A 19,542-nucleotide genomic window follows, 5' to 3' on the forward strand; every position below is an offset into this window, starting at 1 on the left:
GAAGAATGTTTGGATTAAAGAGTAGCTGCCTTTCATCACATTGCAGTTTTGTTTCTTATTTAATTCACAGACAGTGCGCCAGGGCCTCGGGGCGTCTAAATCAAATCACCACATTAGGCCGTGACTCACACCTGGATGCATTAAATCCTGCTTTACAGCAGAGGGTGCAGCTGCCCAGAGTTCTGCACTTTGTATTAATCAGAAAATGTTAATGATGTGAGGTTAAGGCCTACTGTATGTCAACTGAGACGTTACTAAAATGAAAAAGAAAAAACTTTTACAATAAGCATTAAAACTTAGGGTTTGAAATTAATGTTTATCAGATGTGTGCTCTAAGATAGATAGATAGATAGATAGATAGATAGATAGATAGATAGATAGATAGATAGACAGATGGCAGGATTAAATAGATAGATAGATAGATAGATAGATAGATAGATAGATAGATAGATAGATAGATAGATAGATAGATGGCAGGATTAAATAGATAGATAGATAGATAGATAGATAGATAGATAGATAGATAGATAGATAGATAGATAGATAGATAGATAGATAGATAGATAGATAGATAGATAGATAGATGGTGTAGTTGGCGGGATTACTATAATAAATAAATATGAAAAGCACTCTATGAAGGGCAGACAGATAAGTATGAGGTGCACAATACAAAGGATAAACAGATAAGAAAGGAACTATTTAAAGGAAAGAAAAGAACAATACATAAAAAGTGACAGAAATTTATATAGATATGAAAGACGTGATATAAAGCATAGAAAAATATACATACTGTGGTCCCCGGCCGGGGCTGGAGCCCAGCTGGGACGCCCGGGAGGACCAGAGGAGGGCTTGTGCCTCCTCCAGACCAAGAGGGGTGTCCGCCCTGGTTATGCTGGAGGCCTCTGGTATTGGAAGCCCAGCCCTGAGGGACCCGTGGCCCCCGCCAGGCGGCGCCCAGTGCCTGATTATCCCAGGAGCCCGGCACTTCCGCCACACCAGGAAGTGCCAGAGGGAAGACGACAGGGGACACCCGGACGGCTTTCGGGTGCGCAGCCGGCATTTCCGCCACACGGGGTGTGTCCGCGGAGATTGCTGGAGCCCATCCGGGTTCCTATAAAAGGGGCCGCCTCTCTCCAGTCATGGGCGGGAGTCAGGTGGAAGAGGATGGAGCTGGAGTGAGGACTGGAGGCGGCCAAGAGAAAGAGAGGCACAGGACTGTGTGGCCTGGACATTGGGGGAATCGGTGCTGGAGGCACTGGGGTTTGTGAGTGCACTGAACTGTAAATATTGTATAAATAAACGTGTGTTGGGTGGAACTATGTTGTCCGTCTGTGTGTGTCCGGGCCAGAGTTCACAATACATATGAAAAGCAACATCATGAAAGTAATTCTCTGAAACTATTTGTAGTTAGTTCATATATTTGAAAGGCACTTTATGAAGGACAGATATATACTGTAAGTATTCAAGGCAAAATGCAAAAGGATAGATTAATATATATAGATATGAAAGGCACTGCATACTAAATCTATACTGTTGTTTAGTATGAAAAGCACTAAATAAAAGGATTGGTTAATATATAGTGTGGCAGATGACAGGGTGGCCTTGCCCTACCGGGACGCCTGGAGAAGGAAAGGACTGGGAGAGGGATAATACCTTCCCTGGAATGCAAGGTGACAGTCCCCCTGGATGGCATCGGGGCCACAGACTTGGAGCTTGGAAGCTCAACCCTGTTGGGGACCGTGGCCACCACTAGGGGGCGCCTGAATGATCCCGAAGCCCTGGATGGCAGCACTTCTGGCACACCAGGAAGTGCTGCAGGAAAATCATCAGGGTGCACCTGGAGCACATCCGGGTGCAGCATAAAAGGGGCCTCCTCACTCCATTCGGGGAGCCAAGGGCGGAAGACAGAGGATGGAGCTTGCGGGAAAGGAGTGGAGGTGGCAGGAGAGGAGGAAGAAAAGGACTGAGTATTATTGTGGTGCTTAGTACACTGTGAGTGCTGTAAAAGAAGCAGAAAAATAAACAGTGTGTGTTTTGGGATAGTGTTGATCTGCATGTCTGTCTGTGTCGAGGCTGATTCTACACACTAGATACAATATGAACGCGCAGATCAATAAGTACAAAAGGCACGAAACAAACAAGTAGATTAGTGATAGGTAAATGAATATGAATACTGTAGCTGTCTATATATATAATTCACTAAGTCCATGGCAAGCAAGACACACGTAAGACAGAGCTGCTCCCGCCAACTGACAGAGCCCCGCCCACCAACAATTCACTAAGCGGCCGACCACGGCACGCAAGACACACCATGGGATACGCACGACAGAGCCCCGCCCACCAACAATTCGAGCGACAGCGAAAGCATTTGCCAAGAATGTTTTCATTAATCAAGAGGTTCGAAGACGATCAGATACAGTCATAGTTCTGATCATAAACGATGCCGACTGGTGATCCGGCGGCGTTATTCCCATGACCCGCCGGGCAGCCAACCGGGACACCAAAGTCTGTGGGTTCCGGGGGGAGTATGGTTGCAAAGCTGAAACTTAAAGGAATTGATGGAAGGGCACCACCAGGAGTGGAGCCTGCGGCTTACTTTGACTCAACACGGGACACCTACCCGGCCCGGACACGGAGAGGATTGACAGATAAGGAGCTTTATCTCGATTCTGTGCATGCTGGTGCATGGCCGTTCTTAGTTGGTGGAGCGATTTGTCTGGTTAATTCCGATGACGAGCGAGACTCCCTCCTGCTAAATAGTTACGCGACCCCTGAGCGGCTGGCGTCCAACTTCTTAGAGGGACGCCGTCCAGCCACGTCCCTCGCTCTGGAAGGTGGGGGCGCGGCAATGGTCTTCCAGTTTTCAGTCACGGACAATTGTATGTTGCTCTCTCCAAAGTTCCATCTTTTCATTCACTTACAGTCTTATCCTCAAACCCACCCCATTTGGACAACTGTGTCTTTCAGGAAGTGTTCACCCATCGATACATAATTATGTGGCGCATGCTACGCCACAGGTTGACTAGTGTGATATAAAGAGAACAGATAAGTATGTCAGGCATTATAGAAATGATGTATTAATATATTGGCACTATAAAAAGAATATATACTGGAGATAGGAAAGGCACTTTATAACAGATACATTGAAGCAGGTGTACAAAGACTATACAACAGATTACTAGATAGAGAACTTTTCACAATACGCAGCCTTGTTCTAAAATCATTTTAATTACATTTTCTCTCATCAATCGATATTCAATACCCTAGAATGGTATATTTTTACTGATTTATTAAAAATTAAAAACTGAATTCTCATGTTGAAATAAGCATTCACACTCTTTAGTCAGCACTCCGTTGAAGCCCCTTTGGCAGCCAGACATGACCAGTTTCCTGCTGCCCACCCCTGAATTTGAGGATTTCTCTGCCATTCTTTTCTGTGGATCCTCTCAAAATCCGTCTGGTGGGATGGAGACCATGGGGATGGTTAGTGGAAAGCAGAGATAGCTAATTGGGTGCACGCCCAGGCTCAGGCTGGGCCACTCAAGGACATTCCCAGAGTTGTCCCTAAGCCACTCCTCTGTTGTGTTTGTTTCCCCTGTTATGAGGTTTGGCAGACGACCAGGGACTTTGCCCCACCGGGACACCTCGAGAAGGGAAGGACTGGGAGAGCGGCCATATCTACCCTGGTGCACAAGAGGGCAGCAACCCTGGATAGCATCTGGGCCACGGATACAGAGCTGGGAAACTCAACCATGTGGGGGTTTGTGGCCACCACCAGGGTGCACCTGGACAGTTCCCGACCAGGACGTGTTGCCAGAACAGGAACCAGATACGCCCGAAGTGCTCTCAGGTGCAAGGGCAGCACCAGGAAGTGCTGCCAGAAGATCACCAGGGAGCATCTGGAGCACATCCAGGTGTGCCATAAAAGGTGCCGCCTCACTCCATTCAGGGAGCCAGAGTCGGGTGGTAGTGGACAGAGCTTGTGAGAGAGGAGTGGAGGTGGCAGAAGGAAAAGAGAATTATAGGAAAAGGACTGAGCCGTGTGAGTTATTGTGGTGGTGTTGTGCAGAACTCAAATAAATGTGTGTGTGTTTTGGACATTGGCTGTCCCTGTATCTGTCTGTGTCGAGGCTGATCTTCCACTGAGGTGAAACTTCAGCCCAGTTGGTGGTCCGGAGGAGTCTGAGCAGGTTCTCATTACGGGTATCTCTGTGCTTTGCTCTCTTCATCTTTCCGCTTCAGACCCCAGTTTGGCTTAGGGTGGCAACTCCTTTGACCTCATTGCCTGGTTTTAATTCGGCTGGTGGGCCATCTATAGATGGGTGTCTGCTTTCCCTTATCAGCCCGATCAACTGAATTGACTGCTGGTGGGCTCCAAACATCTCAATGATGATCAAAAGAATGGGATGTGCTTGGGTCAGATTTCAAGTGTCATAGCAAAGGGCCTGAGGACTTGTGTCAAGGGGATATTTCAGATTTTTATTCAATGAATTTGCCAAACATTTCTCACATCTCAGTTTTGCTTTGTCATTCTGGGGTATCGAGTGTTCCTTGATGAGGGACGTCACGAATTGAAATGATTGAAGCCGGAGGCTGCAATATAGCAAAATGTGAAAGATGGGATGGACAGGATATGGGCGGACATGTCTAATCAGGCTTTATTTTGATTTGGAGAAGATGAAAATGCTAGAATGACCTCACCCACTCTTTAATCAACAAGAGACGGTCGGATTATTTTTGTTTTTAAATGGAAACCACCAATGTCCAGCTGACTTCCTCTGCGACTGATGGGCACTTTAATGCTCTGCCATTCACCGATGTTGTGTGGGCAATCAAGAAGCTCACACATAAAGAAAACCTTTGCACCCATGAAAATGCGATGTCTGATGTGTATGACACAGGAGGCTGAAATTTAACTTTTATTCTGCAGTTAAAGATTTGCTAATGTAGTTTGTCCCGCATGCACATCTGTGGATTGCCCACCAGGCTCATGTGAAGCAGGCACTACCTCTACGGGTCGAAAGGGGGTGCCCATGCTAACCTTATCCTCTTCTTTTGCCTTCTGCAGCACCGAGATGACGCCCAGTAAGGATACTTGACTCCGCCCCTTCCGGTCTGTAATGCCTTTGGTCAGTTCTGAACCAACTGCCCCATAGAGTGGAGACCCTCAAAACCTGACAAAGAGTCACAAGAAAACTGATTACTTCTTGGTTTTGTTACACTTATTTATAGTGGCGTGCATAGCAGCCCGCGTTTTGTTTTTATTTAACAGGGATGACCGGGTTGGCGCCCCCAACATTCCCCTGTGAGACCCTGCAGTACCTTATTTTTCCGCAGTCAAGTAACGATCCAAGCATTTTGTGAAGCCAGTGCTCCTTCATCATCAGAAGTGACTTTTCCATAGGCATGCAAACAACTTGGCAGTAAAGCAGTGGCACCAAGTGCCACCTTTGAGTACCAAGAAGAGAAACAGAGTAGGTGAGTGCTGGAAATGAACTATAACCATCTTATTGCATATGTTTTAATACTAATGACTACCACACAGAGATGCAGTCTGCACAGCTAATCAGCAGCTCTAGTCAGGGTCTACTAAATTGAAGTCAAGTGTCTGCAGCCGGGATTTGAAAGCTGAGACTAAAGGGGGCATCTCTTATAGTAGCAGGGAGACCATTCCACAGCTTCAGGGCCCTGTAACTAAAAGCTCGACCTTATTATTTTATTAATCTTTAGAATCTTCAGCAGACTGGCGTCTTGGAAGCTTAATGTGCGCTCTGGTCTGTAAGAAATTATAACTTCAAATAAGTAAGCCAGACCTCGGCCATTTAAGGCTTTAGATGTTAAAAGGAGGATTTTGAAATCACACCTAAACTTAACCAGGAGCAGGTGCAACGACTTAAGACTTGGGGTTATGTGTTTGTAATTTCTTCTTCTTGTAATAATTCTAGAAGCAGCATTTTGAATTAACTGAATTAACTAGAAGTGATGTCACTCAGTGTTTGGATGTGAAAATAGGATACTGGCTGATTGTAGTGACAGAACTAACCCCATGTGCCACCACAATGCCCGTTTTTGTTGACACCTTTTCCTTCTGCCATAGTCGTGATCTATTCTAACTCATTATGGGTTAACTCCGACAGAAAGATGTTGGCTCAGCTCAAAACTGCTTTGTCACCTTAGTCATACAGCATTCTGGTGGAACTTTAGGAACTGAAGCCCCCCCACAACCATTGGACAGGGTCCACAACCTGTTGGATTTATCATGTCATCTTCTAACCTGCTTAATCCAGGCCAGGGTGACATTGGAGCCAATCCCAGCTAGCACAGGGCATAAGACATGAACAACTAATACGGCAGAGACAAACAGGGTGCCAGTCCATCGCAGGGCAAACACGCTCACACCTAACACACACTTTAGTATCATTAGTTCGCCTAACCTGTATGCCTATGAGCAGTGGGAGGAAACTGGAGCACCCGACACAGACAAGGGGAGAACATGCAGACTTCATGTTGGGTGGACTCAGGACACGAACCCTGAGCACCTTACTGTGAGGCAGCAGAGCTACTACTGTGCCACCGGGCCACACTCCTTATGGAAATCCATTTCTAATTTGTGTCAATTCTGTACCCAAAAATGGGGTGTTAGTGCTGTTCTCCTCACATCTACAGGAATTTGAAATTGACTTAAGGTGTCAACCTAATTTGTGGAGGTTAGATGTTCTCTCTAAGTCTGGTAGGTCTTCTCTGACGTTTGTGTTAGAATACTTGGTCCGCTAGAACTTACAGCACTTGTTGGTGTAGAGTCTGGAATCTGATCCATTACTGGCGATGTGCTCTTCAGCTGCTAAGGTAGGCTGCAGCTTCTGTTAAGTATGTTCTGGAAGATGATGGAAGAATCTGCATTGAAAGAGGCCCACGCACACTCGATTTGAGCTTCTGATTGATTTAACCTGCAAGTGTTTCGGTGGTGGGAGGAATCTGAAGTATCTGAAGAAAAATCCACATGAACACAAGGAGACCATGCAACTTGCATACCTTGATTTGATTTGAAGGTCCTTCTACTGAAATGGAGATAAAGAAGAAAAGGAGTTAAATAAAGAGATGGAAAGAAGTATGAAGGAAATGAAGAAGTGGGAGCAAACTGTCCAAGCAAAGGCAATTGAGTGCAAAATTAGAGCCTGGAAGAAGCTGAATGTCCGCCATATCCTGTCACTGTTGAACATTTCCCAGCCTGAGAAAACTGACAATTATCTTTTAGCTTTTTGTGTATTTAGTTATATTTTTAGCCGCTCAGTAGGCCCACAGTTGAAAACCACACAATAGCTTTTAAAGACATATTGGCAGCATGTTTTGAGACAAGCTCGATGTAATAATGCAGGGCCATGGATCGCAGTGTGCCAAGACGTTTTCTGTTCAAACGTGTAATTCATGTACCACATACTGGCGTCAGTGGGAATAAGGAAGGGTCTTTCCATCCATTTATTTTCTAATTTTTTTGCAGGGTGCCAAATCGTCTCCTGGCATCATCTGGGGCAAGAAAGGAACCGGTTCTGGATGGAATGATAGGCCACATTGGGAAACCAATAACAAAAGGGATGGTCATGTGAGAGGTCCGTCGATTTTCATTTGGACAATTCAGATTATACCATTCCTCTCAAAGCCTTTGTTATGTAAACCCATACAACACGTCACTTGGGTCTTCTAGCCTAGTCACCCATCAGTTTAATTAGACTAATTAGATGCTAAGTAATATATCAGGCACTAAGCTCCCTCCATTGCCTCCACTTGCTCACAGCATCTTTGGCTTCTTCTCATCTGACATTCAGGATCTACGGTGAGTGCACATCTCCATGTGTGGCGAGAGCATCTTGGGCATCGTTTCACTTCGTGGCAGTAGCCATCTCTGCTTCATGAATGCCGGAGTGCAGACTGATTTACAGGTAAAATACATGAAAGACACTGTATTTAAAAGTGAATTACAGTACTTGTAACCTATTTATCTATTATATGATAGATAGATAGATAGATAGATAGATAGATAGATAGATAGATAGATAGATAGATAGATAGATAGATAGAAAAGGCACTACATGACAGCTAGATTTTTTGTAAAGATATCTTCCCTATAAACAATAATAGTAAAAAGTGAGATGCAGAAGAAAGTCAAATAAATTGGTTAAACACAGAAAATAAAAATGTCTTCCTAACTCTTCAGCCAAAAAGAAAAAGAAAACTGCCTTGTGATTTATTCTTTTAAATTAAGCACCCACTTGCAGACTTGTTACTTCTTATTGAATGGTCTCCTCCTCACACCCTTGCATTATTACAGACAAATTCCCAGTGACACCCCTGTGCCAAAGCCCCCATTAACTTTCACATTTTGCCCTCATTGTCTCCATTCCATTATTCACATCCTGGATTCTCCTATTGCCAAGTCCCACGTTATAAGGCGCTATACTGGACAGGTCATAAGTGCTCCTCTGCAGAGCCTGCTAAGGTGGACTAAGACTTCCCTGGATGCAAAAGGGCAAACCCCAGGTGTGTGTGTGAGGTCTGTGTGTTCTTCCCTGTGGTCAGGTCTGTGTTATTTCACATGCACATGCAGGTTCAGTTGCCTTTCAGGCTAATGATGGCAGCAGCTGTGTGTTGGAAGTGGATTCAGAGAACTGATAGATCAGTCATTATTATTATTATTATTATTATTATTATTATTATTATTATTACTACTACTACTACTACTACTACTAATAATAATAATAATAATATTAATAATAATGTTAAATGGATTGAAACAGTTGGATTGATAATTGGCATGCCAATAATAAATTTTGCTCTTATTATGATACAATAGATAAATCAATGTGCAAGGCATTATCAATAGATAGATAGATAGATAGATAGATAGATAGATAGATAGATAGATAGATAGCAAAGACGTTATACAAAAGATAGATCGAACATAAGTATGGGTGCCCAGTGCACAGAGGCTGGCAGAGCCCCCAGTTTGCTACGTTTTGGTGTTCCACGGCCCTCATTTGTGCACCCCATAGAAGGCTCCCGAGCCGGGAGGAGGGAGACGCTGCTGCCTTTTCCGCCCGAGCCTATAATTTGCGCGATTTATCTACATGGCAGGATGCAGACGGCTCGGAGGATGCAATGCAAATCCTGTTCCAGTCATTGTCGCTCACTTTGCGATCTGCGGCGGCTGCCTTCTCCCGGACTGTTGTTTCTCACCGCCTGTAGCCTACCATAGATTTTAGCGATGCCAGCTGGCACCATGTGGCTCTTCGCCGTTCTCTGGCAGCTGCTGCTCGGCGCGGCATTGGCAGAGCAAACGCAAGTCCTTTGCCATTCCAGGGGCTGCTACACCTGGCACGGGGAGCGCGCGTCTTTCGAAAAGGCGCTGAAAAACTGCGTGAACGACGGCGGCAGCCTGGTGACAATCAAGACACAAGAGGAGGCATCGGACGTCGCTAGGCTCCTGAAGAGGATTTCAATCCCAAATCCCGCTAAAGACGTCGAGTTTTGGATCGGCCTCCGCTTGGGCTCGGGGCAGTGCACGGACTCTCATACTCCGCTACGAGGCTTTGCCTGGCTGGATGACAGTAAGACTGCGCTGTACTCAAACTGGCATAGGGAACCGTACCACACCTGCACGTCCCAGAGGTGCGTGACCGTTCAGTACGCCTCTAACCACATCGATTCTGCCAACTTCGGATGGCTCGACCGGACGTGTTCACGTGACACTGACGGCTACCTGTGCCAGTTTAACTTTAGGGGGATGTGTGACGAACTCCGGCTGGCCGGGCCGGGTGAGGTATCCTACACCTTTCCCTTTTCCCTGAAGCCCCTTGCCAGTTCCAACTTACTTCTGCTTCAGCTTCCTTTTGGCACGCTGGCACGGGTGTCTTGTGCAGATGAGAAAAAGGAGCAATTGACCTGCACTGCTAAAAGTGACGGGTCCATTAGTTGGAGCAAGTCGGATCGCTTTTGTCTTTCGGCAGAGACTGGGTGCCAGTATAAAAATGGAGGCTGCCAGCACATCTGCACAGTTAGCAATGGGTCCGTGCTTTGCTCTTGTCTTGATGGATACCAATTAGACCAGGACAGGTTTTCATGCACACCTATTGATTTCTGCCAGTCATCCCCGTGCTCCCATCAGTGCCAGCCTGAGCTGAATGGATTCAAATGCCAATGTCCCAATGGATTTGACCTGGCAGAGAACCAAAGGGACTGTGTTGATGTCGACGAGTGTTCATCTTCCCCCTGCGCTCAGCTGTGCAAAAATACTCATGGTGGATTTTCTTGTGAGTGCAAACCAGGGTATGAAAAAGCGAATGGACAATGTGAAGATGTGGACGAGTGCCTCAATCTGCCCTGTTCTCAAGATTGTCAAAATGTCCCCGGCTCCTTCACCTGCTCGTGTTCTAAGGGCTTCAGGCTTATAGACGGCGTGGTCTGTGTGGATATCGACGAGTGTCTGGAGACCAAACCCTGCGAACAGGGCTGTAGGAACACGGAGGGCGGCTACCAGTGCCTCTGTACGGAGCACTTCGAGCTCGCAAAGGACGGAACTTCGTGCGTTCCATCTTCAAATCCGAAGACGCACAGCTCCTTTCGTGACGGGGAACTGCATGTGCAGCAGGTCACAACCCCAGCGCCGCTACTGACAGGACTCTCCGAACTTGATGATGAGGAGCAAAGTTACATCGAAATGGCCACAGAGGTCCTCGCCGCTAGGCCGGTGTCTACTACCGCACGGGCCGTTCAGCTGGAACACAACGTGGATCCCCACAGCTCGTCCTGGGTGCTGGGCTCGGTGCTACTGGCCTCCGCCGTCCTGCTGCTTCTGATCGCCGCCGTCATCTCTTTGATTGTTTGCCGACGCAGAAACTCTGACAAGCACGAAAAGAACGAGAAGAAAGAGAAGGTGGCCACGGACAAGTACTGCTGGGTATCGTCCAAGAGCAAAAAACGAGAAAAACAAGCGGACAACAGCAACGGGAAATTAGCCATATCGACGGGCTCTGCAGAGGAGCACGTGTGACCTGACCAGTATAGCGCCTTAAAGCGCGGGACCTGGCAATAGAAGAACCCAGGGTGTAGATAACGGAATGGAGACAATGCGGGCACAACGTTAGGGTTAAGAGGGGGGCACAGGGGCGTCACTGGGGATTTGTCTGTAATAATGCAAGCGTGTGAGGGTGAGACCATTCAATAAGATGTAACGAGTCTGCAAGTGGGAGCTTAATTTAAAAGAATAAATCACAAGGCAGTTTTTGTTTTTTTTGGCTAAATATTTAGCAAGACATTTTTATTTTCCAGTGTTTAACCAATTAATATTGACTTTCTTCCGCATCTCACTTTTCACTATTATTGTTTATAGGGAAGATATCTTTACAAGTCTGTCATGTGTAGTGCCCTTTCTATCTATCTATCTATCTATCTATCTATCTATCTATCTATCTATCTATCTATCTATCTATCTATCTATCTATCTATCTATCTATCTATCTATCTATCTATTACTCCATAATGCCTTTCATATCTTTTTTTATCCATCTATCAATCAATTTAATTGTGTCTATTATCTATTATATATTGCCTTTCACATCTGTCTGTCTATCAATTTACAAACACTTATACACACAATACAACAATCAGAATCTTTTTAATTTGTTTTTTATTTTATGGAAGGTGCTTAAAAACTTTTATCAGTGAAATGTCAAACTAGAGAATACCCTGCTGACCTTTACTGCGATTGAACTTTTTTGAAAATGCTTAGAAGTGAATATTATCTTCATATTGGAATATTTGCCTTGGTGAAGGACTTGTGTTTTTCTAAATGTGGCCTGATGCGGTGGCACCTCAGCTTCTCTTCTCCAGGTCACTGCGGTTGCTTTCTTGCCCAGCCTTCTTCTTTGTGAAGTCTGCACCTTCTCCTAATGTCTTTGTGTTTTTTTTTTTTTCTCCATCTTCTGTGGTTTCCTTCCACATCCTAAAGCTATGCATGTTAGGTTGATTGGTGACTCTAAATTGGCCCATAAGTATAAGTAACTATGGATGTTGTGCCCTCTGATGGACTGGCATCCTACTTAGAGTCCTAACCCTACCTGATTCCTGGATAGGCTTTGGGTCCCTTAAATCTTTAAATGGAGAAAACCAGGATGAGTAAATTAGTGCAAAGATGGATGGATGGATGGATGGATGGATGGATTGGAGATGCTTTTTAATCAACTGAACAGCAATGCTGAAACATAAGCAGTTGTCTGAAAGGATCTGCTCGTGTTAATCCGACTGCTGGCCAGTGTAGTAAAATGCACAGCAGTGCGCCCTTTGTGCTCGTCCTCGAGATATAAACAAGTGTTTTATTTCACAAAGACATTTGCAAGCAGGTTTGGACTTTTAATAAAGAGTCACGTTTTCAACATCCGGTCTTTCTTGAGCTCAGCAGCACAGCCCATGTGTTCAATTGTTAGGCTGGGTAAACAGGACACTGCGTTTGTTTGCTCATTGAGTTTAATGGGCATCTGTTTTTCTTAGGATTTCCTTCCATTTATGGTACAGAACACTTTGGAGAATGTCAGAGGAACGAAGTTTAGCTTGTTGTGGCCTCTTTGCTGTTTCATTTGTAAAAAGATTCAGAACATATATAAATGCCTTTACACCATGATAACGTGTGTATGTGAAACTGGGGGAGCTTAAGCCTGTCCCAGCATCACTGGGCTCAAGGCAGGAATCAGGCCACACACACACACACACACACACTCATTCACACCAGCTAGACTCATCAGATAGCCTTGCGCATGGGAAAGGTGCTATATGAATAAAATGCATTATTAATATTATTATTATCATCACTCACATCTTTACGATGATGAATTAAAATTGGAGTACTGGGAGACAAACCCACACACACACACATACAGACACACAGGGAGAACAGACAGACCCCACATACACCCGAGCTGAGATTCAAACTCTGCAACAGTGGAGACTTAACATCATTTTTGATGATCTTATTTGATGAGACACAGACATTTTAGAATGAAGTCAGTCCACCTTTCAAGTGCACAAATCTCTATTTGTGGGATCACAAACATTTCAGTAAAATGAGGAAAGTCATCTGTCTGTTTACGCAAGCATTTTAGTCTGTTTGCTAGTCTGTGCTGGTGGAACCCACTGTGAAGAAGCCATCAGCTCAGGTAATTAACACACGGGACTTCATGAGGTCTGCAGGCAGTGTGGTGTAGTGGTTAGTGTTTGGACGTCCAACTCTGAGATTGTGGGTTAAAACATCCCACTGCTGACACCATTGTGTGACCCTGAGAGAGTCACCTCACCTGCCTGGGCTCCAGTTGGAAACGTAACCAGCTGTATCTCAAATGTTGTAAATCACCTACCTTGGAGTAAAGTGTCACTCAGATAATAACGTCCATTCACTGATTGAAGACTGGTGGTCAAAACTTCTTTTTTCCGCAGAGAAATCCATAAAAACAATTCATTAGTAAGGCCAATTGGCCCATGGAATAGGAAAACTGTGGAGAACAGCAGGACTGGCAAGTACACTTTACTCTGATTCCATCACACCACTCCTGAGTACCCTAAAACAGCTTACCACAAAGTTGTCCTTTACAACGGGTGCTCCTGGGGCTTCTTAGGAAAACGGACCTTTTGTCATCAGTGTCCAATCTGGGAGCTCTGCTATGACAGTGTGGAGTACCGGTGAAGGCTTTGGACTGAGATTGTTGAGTCAAATCCCACTACTGTGACCCCGAGCAAGTCACTTCACTGCCTTGAACTTCAACTGGAAAAACAAAAGATATGGAACTGAGTGAATGTCAGATGTTGCAATTTGCTTTGGATAAAGGCGTCAGCCTATTAATGAATGTACAATCGTATAATAAGCGTCCACACAGCACACCTGCACATTTCATCAGACTCTTTTACACCAGGCTTTCTTGTTTGTGTAAGACTTTATTCATTTCCTTTGTTTATGTATTAAATCTAAACTATGGAGTGGAGCTTCTTAAAGTGGAATTGTGTGCTGGTGCCATTTTGTCATGCCAGTCTTCTGAGTAAATCCTATGTTAAATAAAGGGAATCCTGGAAGCAATACAAGTTTAAGGAGAATTTCCATCCATTCAACCATTTATGAAAAGATGGAATGCTGTTTGAGGTCAGGGTCCTCTGTAATTTAGTCTATGAACTGTGGTGGTCACACCTGATAACGAAAACAGAAACACAATCCAAATTGTTAACATGTGTTTGTAATTTATAGACTGGTCTATCTATCGATATGAAAGGCACTATATAATAAATAGATAGATCTGAACTACAGGCTCAAACAAGTCAGATCAATCATAAGATAGATATGTTCATTTGGCTGATGCCTTTATGTAAGGTGACTCTGTGTAAGGTATCTATCTAAATTTGTAATCCTGCTGACTATACCAAAATCTATCTATCTATCTATCTATCTATCTATCTATCTATCTATCTATCTATCTATCTATTATATAGTGCCTCTCATATAATCTATCTATCTATCTATCTATCTATCTATCTATCTATCTATCTATCTATCTATCTATCTATCTATCTATCTATTATATAGTGCCTCTCATATAATCTATCTATCTATCTATCTATCTATCTATCTATCTATCTATCTATTATATAGTGCCTCTCATATAATCTATCTATCTATCTATCTATCTATCTATCTATCTATCTATTATATAGTGCCTCTCATATAATCTATCTATCTATCTATCTATCTATCTATCTATCTATCTATCTATCTATCTATCTATCTATTATATAGTGCCTCTCATATAATCTATCTATCTATCTATCTATCTATCTATCTATCTATCTATCTATCTATCTATCTATCTATCTATCTATTATATAGTGCCTCTCATATAATCTATCTATCTATCTATCTATCTATCTATCTATCTATCTATCTATCTATCTATCTATCTATCTATCTATTATATAGTGCCTCTCATATAATCTATCTATCTATCTATCTATCTATCTATCTATCTATCTATCTATCTATCTATCTATCTATCTATTATATAGTGCCTCTCATATAATCTATCTATCTATCTATCTATCTATCTATCTATCTATCTATCTATCTATTATATAGTGCCTCTCATATAATCTATCTATCTATCTATCTATCTATCTATCTATCTATCTATCTATCTATCTATCTATCTAATTTTGTGATCCTGCCGACTATACCAAAATATCTATCTTTTTTTTTTATTATTCATGCCTTCCAATCTATTACTCCATAATTATTTGGTGTCTTTTATGTACCCATCTATTACTCAATTATATTGTGCCTTGTCATCTTAGTATGTAGTGCTTTTCACATCTATTTATCTCTCTATTTAGTTATCCATTGCGGTTACCGTATCCTTACCTTTTGATTTACTCTCATACATAACAAACAAACAGATATTTGAGTTGTTTGGTACACCCAGACATTTCTTACTTTTCCAGCAGGCCTCTTTACTCGTCTATCCAATAATGAGTTCTTAATTGCCCAATAAATGTAAACTTTCCTTGCGTTATACCATCATTTTTATCAGTTTAAACAATGGAGGGAAGCTTTTAAAGGTGGAAGTGTGAGCCGGTGCCCACTTATTGTTCTAATGCCGGCTGCTTTTTGTTTTTTGTTTTTTGCCTCTCAGCCGAGGCCCAGGCAGGCTCTTTGTCAGGTGGTTCATTTCTTTATCAAGGATCACGTCTTTGAAGGTGAAGACTTAGGAAGAGCGATTCTAATTCTGATCTGTCATGTGAGAAAGACATATAAAGGATTAAGAAGGAACCTCCTGTGATAACAAATATTATTGAAAATAAAACTAATAGGAATGTGTCGTTGTTTAATGGCACTTACTGGGGGTAACAGCATAACTTTTGAATCTCCTGTGAACATCTGATTCTGTTTTCTTCCCTAGACATTATTTCTGTATGTTGAATGTGTTCTTATTGCTAAGATAATAATACATTTCAAGTCCAAAATCTTTTCGAAACTAAAAGAGCGTCTACCCTCCAAGACTGAGCGCACGCACACGGCTGCAGACGGGGTCATGAATGGAGGATGTCTGCCGTGTCCTGTTTATGCAGAGTCGCTCCATGTGTAAAGTACAAGCGGACCTCCACATGTCATATCTTCATCTTTGACAAAGTAAGTAAACAGAAAAAGCACCAACTGAGCCCCCTAACACACGCTGCACTGGCCACGTGTACGCACCTCACTGGGCAGCAGCCATATTGAAATAATGGATCCCTAGTTTTATGAACACTTGGAAGGCAAAACACACAAGCCCAGGACATAAAATGAAATCGTAAACCGAAGTCATTTCTATGATTCGGACTTTATTGTAATCGTTTATTAGTTATGTAACAGTCCGTCCCTTGACCTCGTAAGATAATAGAGGTATCATTTTGGGAGTTTTAGAGGTCAAGGAGTTTAATGGCCTCTTATGTATTTTTCACGTAGGATATTTTGAAGGTGTTGATTTTAAGTGAAGTCATCTTGGACAAAATAACAGGAATGAAATCCTGGAGAATAGGATACCAGGTGGCTCTCTGTCTTGATGTGCGTGGGCATTGTCTGAACCAGACTGACAGATTTGTGAAAAGGACCAAAAGAGACGTGCAAAGTTCATCAACCAGACGGTAATCCTACCGTTTATTAAAGCAAAAAAAGTAAAACCAAAACTATAGTCAAAAATCAAGCCAGAACGTTCAAGGAAATGGTTGACGAAAGGTTTGTATCCAATTCCAGACAAATTAGAGCCAAACAGGACGATCCTTAAATAGCTGGGTTGGCAATGTCGTGATCAGGGCTGAATTTTGAGGTTCCTATTATGGAAGCCATTTTGTGTACCGTTGTCAGGTTTGTGTCCTGCGTTTCTAGGGGTGGCGTGGCCTCCGGGGGTCACAACCTCGAATTAATCAGCAGACGGGATTAAAGCTAGACATTTGCACCGAGCTTTTGAATCCCCTTTGCGATTATTTTCATGTCTTCCCTGGCTTTTGGCTTCTGGACTGTGATTTTCGCCTTTCATGCAGGTCTTTGTTCACTTTGTTTTATTTTATTCTCATTTGTTTTGCCTTTTGCACGCATCTCCCAGTTTAACTCATTCATCTGTTTTCATGCCGGGTCTGGACAGATGATAGCAATGTTGTGCCATCCTGGTGAATTGTGGGAAACATTACCTACAGTAGGTATCCAGAAAGTGACTGCGCCCCTTGCCCATACAAAATGGCATTAAAAAATAAAATCAATAATAATTAACTTTTTCATAACCACCTTCAGGTAAAAAGCAAACTGTAGTAATCAATACCCCAGAAGACTACAATCACTTTAAAAAAAGTGCATTAAAAAATGAAAGGCAAATCCAATCATAACAATATGGTGATTTGTCTCTGGTCTGAGGTGGTCCGGCATGGCCCCTGGATGGCATCTCCATCAACAGAACGGCTAACAGACAGAGAGAGAGATTGTGTGGTGGCCTCTCCTGAGGATTAAAACCATGCAAACGTCGCCTTATTGCGACCCTGTGACCCCCAGTCCACCTCAGTCCTCCTGTGTAGGGGTTCAACATTCACCAGGTCAACACGACCGAGACCCCGGTTCAGCTGCATGCAACCATCCACTCCAATTTCAGACAAACAAGATAGAAAGGATACACAGGTAAAGAAGTCACAAACTGCCGTCCCAAATCTACCTTCTGATCCAGGCTTCCATCCCTTCTCGTATAACTGAACGGGTCCCTGTCTCTGATTTTAGTGGTCATACAACAACTAAAACGGTGCTCCAGTCAGGTCCACAGAGGGACCCTTGTGAAATCACTTCCAAGAAGGGGCCGTCAGCCCCCTAGAGAGGCACCGGCCTGCCCGGTTCCTGCTCTACTGCATTTCAGCTGAGGGTAAGCAACTTCATGCCAAAGTTCTCACCTGACCTAGCAGGGTCTTATATGTGCCAGAGCAACAGCTGCTTTCTAAAGGATTATTAGAATTCCATCAAAATACGTATTTTTGTCATAATATTATTACACCATCCTCATAATGACACACTTTAACAGCTTCCTTAAACTACATGTGCAGTAGTCTGAAATTTCGCCTAACATAACAGTAAGTACAAGGAAGCAAAAGATGACAAACTTTTTTTAATGAAACACTCATATAAAAATGTTATTTTTTATTTTGCCGAATAAAAAAAGATTTTCCCCACTTGTCTGGAAATGACAAAGCTGTGAAAACCCCCATGTTGCTTAACAGGCAGCAACGTCATGGCAAACTTTTTTACTTGGAAGAAATCGCTAGCATCACAGGAGTGAATGTCTTGGAAGACAAATTCCTAATCTTTCTGCTCGCGCACGCCAGAGGAATGCAATCCTGAAAGAATTGCAAGAAATTGGACTATTGAGGCCAGCCTGGGTGCCAAGCGTGGCTCCACTGGCACCGCTTTAAAGAGAAAGCTATAAAGCAAAGCGATTATCTTGTTCCAGTGCTGCTCCTCCTGTGGTTTTCATTTTAGTGCCGTCCACAGTGAGCACCTCAAGTTCAGACCACAAGGCTGCAGATTCTGCCACACCAATAACTTCAAATGTGAAGTCAGTAAAATGCCGTGGCCTACCTGGACGCAGACTCAGTCAGCAAGCATGAAAGCAATGCGTGCAAAGATGGGACACAAATGGACAAGGAGTTCTGAATTGACATTTTGGACCTATTTTTGTGTATTTTCAATCAATCATTTTATGGTTATTTGGAATATTTATAAGAAATATACAGCACACTGTATATGGACAGGTCAGGTCAGGTTGGGGAGCAGGCACTGGTACAGCGCTTTGCCACACCCCCCACATGAAGAAACAGCTCAGGATCCTGGTTGGTTAACCAGACAGACACGCATTCCAGTCCCACCCTTTGGAAATGACCCTCTGTCTGTCACAAGCAGGTGTTACGTGGGTGTCCCCTTGGCCTGGTCCAGCCACTTGGGTCCTCAACAATGAGCCAGATCACCATCGGAAAATCGCACCACATGACCCTAGTGCCGTAACTGACGCTTCCTCACAATTCAGATAACGTGCCTCATTCAGGACTCCATGAGCATCCGCTCATTTAGGACAAAGTCAAACCAGCGGTACCCAGTACACAGCAGCAAAGGAGTCCAATCTTCATCTCAGGTCACTGGACAGCATCCATATGTATGAACAATATGTGGAAAAAAATTAATTTCTCTCTTGCCAAAAAAACAGATAGGTGACTTATTTACTGAGCTAAACAAGGAGATTCGTCTAAATATGAAATCAAAACAAATGAAAAAAACTGTACAAGATGTACAGGAGCCACAGACCTCAATATAAAGGCAGTGGGAGGAGCAAGCAGCCGTGATGCCATGGTGGCCCCGCCTCTCTGGGTTCCACCCACAAAACTCAAGAAATGGCAGAACATTTAAAGAGCTAATAGACGTTACATGAAAAATGATAATTCAAAAAATCTAAATTA

At 43.5% G+C, this 19,542-nt stretch overlaps 2 protein-coding genes across 2 annotated transcripts; both read left to right on the top strand.

The window, feature by feature from the left end:
- Window positions 1–907: 907 nt before the first annotated feature.
- On the top strand, window positions 908–15,860 carry LOC120516419 (complement component C1q receptor-like; the record flags this gene model as incomplete). Its single annotated transcript, XM_039738066.1, has 5 exons — window positions 908–959; window positions 3,344–3,483; window positions 9,302–11,040; window positions 13,141–13,163; window positions 15,796–15,860. Coding segments are annotated over 5 exons (2,019 nt in total), but the record flags the coding sequence as incomplete, so codon positions are not given.
- LOC120516587 (complement component C1q receptor-like) lies at window positions 9,132–11,294 on the top strand. The gene has a single exon (XM_039738363.1). The coding sequence runs from the start codon at window positions 9,260–9,262 to the stop codon at window positions 11,042–11,044; it is 1,785 nt and encodes a 594-aa protein (XP_039594297.1). The 5' UTR covers window positions 9,132–9,259; the 3' UTR covers window positions 11,045–11,294.
- Window positions 15,861–19,542: the final 3,682 nt, after the last annotated feature.

The sequence above is a fragment of the Polypterus senegalus genome, chromosome 16, assembly GCF_016835505.1.
Source record: "Polypterus senegalus isolate Bchr_013 chromosome 16, ASM1683550v1, whole genome shotgun sequence".
NCBI classification, from domain to species: domain Eukaryota; kingdom Metazoa; phylum Chordata; class Cladistia; order Polypteriformes; family Polypteridae; genus Polypterus; species Polypterus senegalus.